The following is a 4,094-nucleotide window of genomic DNA, read 5'->3' on the forward strand; positions in this document are numbered from 1 at the left end:
CACGTACATTGACTAATAGCAGTCGTAAATAAAAACATTCATCATTGCTTGGATGTACTGAATAAATCCGGCCAATCGCATCGGTGGAATATACATCTGTATATCCTGGAACTGGTTTTCCTTGTTTCCGTCGTATAAATCTCCTTGAGGATTGATTCCAGGTATAATATTTTGGCATTTCAGAATATAGCAATGTTTGTGCGAAATCATCGTTTTGGCATGTCTCAAAAAAACTGGTTAATGTAGTAGATGGTGGCTGAGCAGCTCTTTGTACTGCGTTCTGTGCTGTAAAATACACTCTTTGTCCATTTTCTAAATGCACAGCTAAGTGAACAACAGAAGGGTGTCTCTCGGGTGAATAGGAAAAGAAAATATTCGCCAAACTGCTTCATTACTACTGACATAGCGGCCCATTTGGTGTTGGGTAACTTCATCATTAGAATTCCCTGCACCAATTCCAATCACAGCCATATCACTCCCTTTGGTTACATATTTGCAAATGTATTTAATCGATTTCACTGAATGGCAAGATTCAACTTTGATGTGTGCTTTGAATGTCTTTGATAAAATGGGTGAATATGGAACAATCCAACGATTATCTATTTCAATATCTTGTTAATTTAATTTGACAATTGTTGATTTTCCATTGTCTGCTGTCGATCTGCGACGATACAATGGATAACCGTCATTACCAGTAATTGTTTCCGATATTAATGTCCGTGGATATCGTTTTGAACATTTACCATCCATCATACACGGTGAATTTTGATTAAGAGTTCCACAGGGACCATGTATCATGTTTTTGATAACTACCTCATGCAATCCAGGATCTACTTGTACATTAGGGATTTCAGCTGATATCACTGCATCAACTTCATTTGGCCTTATCTTTTCAACCAACCAAATCAAAATGTGTGCATGTGGCAATCCTCGTTTCTGCCACTCCACAGAATACATCCAGCAGCGTGTCTCACCAAACACATTATGTTTTACGATGAAATTCATTAAAGATTTCAACTTTTGTCTAAAGACTCTGGCTGTAATATCATGACGATCAATGGATGATTTCCCAGGTAATAACTCCTGCTTAATTTCTATCCATTGCGGATTGCATGTAAATGTGATGAACAAATCTGCTGTACCATAATGACGAACATACGACATGGCATCTTGAGCATATTCGTGCATATGCCGAGGGCTTCCGATGTATGTTGCTGGAAGAATAGTCATCCGACCGACATTCTGTGCATTTCCATCAGTATTAATCGCATCTCGAAGGTGAATATACTCTTCAGATCGGAGTTTGGTTTGATTCAACCTGATGAATGTTAATCTCTCCGTTTCAATTTTAACATACATGTCATCAACATATTTGTGATATAATCGCCGACATTTCAATATGTGATTATCTGCATTTTCCCGAATCATTAGGCGGTATGAATAATAGTTCATTGAACTGACTTTTTTGTTGGTTTCAGAACCTGTAAACAGATTTTGTTTTAATAACATTCAAATATAAAATTAAAATACATAATATAGTGACTGAGATATTATCGCCATAGCTAAACTAATATTTTAGTTACCTGTAATGGGATTTATCATTTTTATTGATAAATCGTAGCCATCTTCACCTTGCCAAAATATAATGGGATATTGCAGTGCATCATATGAGCGGTGTGTTTCCTTTATAGGTTGTAATTGAAAATTCCGACGATGTAAAACAATATCACGGGATTCCAAGTTTTCTCCAACTACAACGATAGCAACTTCATCAATAGTTGGTGCATTAAAACGTCTTGTATGTTGACCTGCAGGTGTTTTATCAGCTCTGATTACAATTTTGTGATTATCGGATGGCATCAGATCCAGGGCAGTTTTAAACAATATAATCAATTGATTGTGTTGATGAAATAAAGTTTGTAATTGTTCTACAATAGACCTTTTTACTAAATTGTTATGTGCACAACGCAGATCAATTTCTTGTGGTGAATTGCCCATAAAATAAATTTGCAGGAATTTGTTGTCGCTATCTGACACTGGTAACAGTGAACCTGCTCTGTGATATATTTGCCCTTGTATCTGTAAATAAAAAAAATATTATGGTGTGGTATAAATTAATGGATTGTCAATGATCAAACTTAAATAATATTTGATCTTAAAAAGTATATATTTAGTTTTAACTAATATCTATCAAATATAAAATATAATAAAAGTGTCACTGAAACTGAATCACCATATAATATGATGACTAAGTGATATATTTCGTAATTATTAAGAAATTGAAGATTAGTAACACATCTTAACTTTGGTGACAGAAAATTTTGTTCGCTAAAATAATTATGAGTAACTGCTATAATACATACCTTGAAAGTTGGCATAAAATTTTCCCGAACTGCATTTGTTGCCCCAAATGAAGTCATTTGAAAGCAATTGTTATATTGTTGAATATGTGTCAAAAAGTGTATAGAATCTGTTCCTATTCCTGAAACCAATGAGTACAATGGTTCTGGTGGTGGATCCAATTGTATCAATTTCACTTTACCATTTGCGCAACACAATCCATTGGCTTCGTTTTTGTATTTTAATGCCTTACAGTGTGAGCAAACCAAGTTCATAGAACCAATAACAACACATTGGTAGTTACTGTAGTCAATTGACACATCGTAACTGAAAGCAGCTGGATTCAAACTTGCGCGATTATTAGTTGAATGTCGCGCTCGCGCTTCACGCGTTTGTGATATCCGAATTCTTTCACGTTCATTTCCGTCGTCACGTTCTTGTGCAGTACGATTAGATCGGTAATTAGCTTGGTTTATAGCATTTCTGGTTCTTCTACCTAAATTGCTTCGTCTTATAGGAGGCATATCAAATATAAATTATTTTTTCACTAATCACGAACTAAACAAACACTAACTAACTAAACACTCTGCACAAAACACGATATACGAATTTGTTTCGTGTATCACTTGACAATTCATCTGTCATCTGTCAAAAGTCATCTGTAACAGACAACTTTTTTTTTTAAATTTGATATGACTTGAACTCAAATCCTTTTAAGCCGTACGAATTGTTTTATTTATTTAAAATTTGAATTAAATTTTAAACAAATAAAAAATTTTAAATAAATAAAACAATTCGTACGGATTAAAAGGATTTGAGTTCAAGTCATATCAAATTTAAAAAAAAAAGTTGTCTGTTACAGATGACTTTTGACAGATGACAGATGAATTGTCAACTGATACACGAAACAAATTCAAACAAAAAGGGCTATTTTTAGGGTTTTTCCAGCAATAATTCTAATTTTTCTCGCCGTAAAAACCATCCCTGAACTTCAACGAACATTTTAAAAAAAGATTTGGCCAAATTGGTCCAGGCGTTGTTGAGTTATGCGCTTAGGAACATATTTTGCGATTCATTTTTATATATAAGATGTGCTGACTAATGCTAATTTAAGCTATTCTTAAGGTTTTCTTCGGTTCTTGTCCTTAAGTTTTATTGGTAAATTCTGTCCTGTAAAATGAAATACCTATTTTTGTTAATATACCATTATTATTACATAGTTTTATTTGTATTATTAGCTCTTAAAATTGAAATATGTGCTTTTGGTCGGAATAATTTAGTTAGATGGAGTTATATCTAAAAAGTACGAGGAGTGAACAGAACTTTTTGAATTTGCAATTTTGATGAGCAGCAATCATTTTGCTTTTCTGCTTATCAATGAATAAAATTTCAATGAATTAAATAAACCATGAAGAGTTCAACCCGGGTTTTCATTGAATATAAAAACAAGGTTAAAGAAATAAAATGTAGGTAAATAAGATTTCATTATATTAGATTATATTTATGAGAGTATGTGAGTGATAAAACAAAAATATTAATCCATCCTTTATAGCAGGCGCTTATGTGCGTTTCTTCTAGGAGGGTCTACTGTTGATGACGAAGAACCTCGAACATTATTCATTAAATCTCGCTATTATTAGCGGTTGGCTGCAACTATTCCAATCTTGGACAATATTAGTCTCCTATTTTTCAGATGGCCTTTTGGGAGCTATTCCCTGTGTATTCTACATGTCGTACATGAATGTAACCATTGT

The 4,094-nt window shown here is 33.5% G+C and overlaps 1 protein-coding gene across 1 annotated transcript; it reads right to left on the reverse strand.

Annotated features, from left to right (window-relative positions):
• Positions 1-485: 485 nt before the first annotated feature.
• Positions 486-2,994, reverse strand: LOC143190216 (uncharacterized). The gene is made up of 4 exons (XM_076394386.1): positions 2,364-2,994; positions 1,809-2,079; positions 1,584-1,751; positions 486-1,481 (listed from the first exon to the last, which is right to left on the reverse strand). The coding sequence occupies exons 1-4, from the start codon at positions 2,862-2,864 to the stop codon at positions 616-618; spliced, it is 1,806 nt and encodes a 601-aa protein (XP_076250501.1). The 5' UTR covers positions 2,865-2,994; the 3' UTR covers positions 486-615.
• Between the last annotated feature and the right edge of the window lie 1,100 nt (positions 2,995-4,094).

The sequence above is a fragment of the Rhynchophorus ferrugineus genome, unplaced genomic scaffold (genome assembly GCF_030347505.1).
Source record: "Rhynchophorus ferrugineus isolate W39M unplaced genomic scaffold, kcgeb_rfMv2 rfM2, whole genome shotgun sequence".
In the NCBI taxonomy this organism is placed as follows: domain Eukaryota; kingdom Metazoa; phylum Arthropoda; class Insecta; order Coleoptera; family Curculionidae; genus Rhynchophorus; species Rhynchophorus ferrugineus.

What these genes read in the sequence shown, in the direction of transcription:
- LOC143190216 (XM_076394386.1), bottom strand. Translation starts at nt 2,864, where the DNA reads ATGCCTCCTATAAGACGAAGCAATTTAGGTAGAAGAACCAGAAATGCT. An exon ending in ATTTTATGCCAACTTTCAAG is followed by an intron (nt 2,080 to 2,363) that starts GTATGTATTATA and finishes TTTTATTTACAG; the next exon opens with ATACAAGGGCAAATATATCA. An exon ending in AGCTGATAAAACACCTGCAG is followed by an intron (nt 1,752 to 1,808) that starts GTCAACATACAA and finishes CTATCGTTGTAG; the next exon opens with TTGGAGAAAACTTGGAATCC.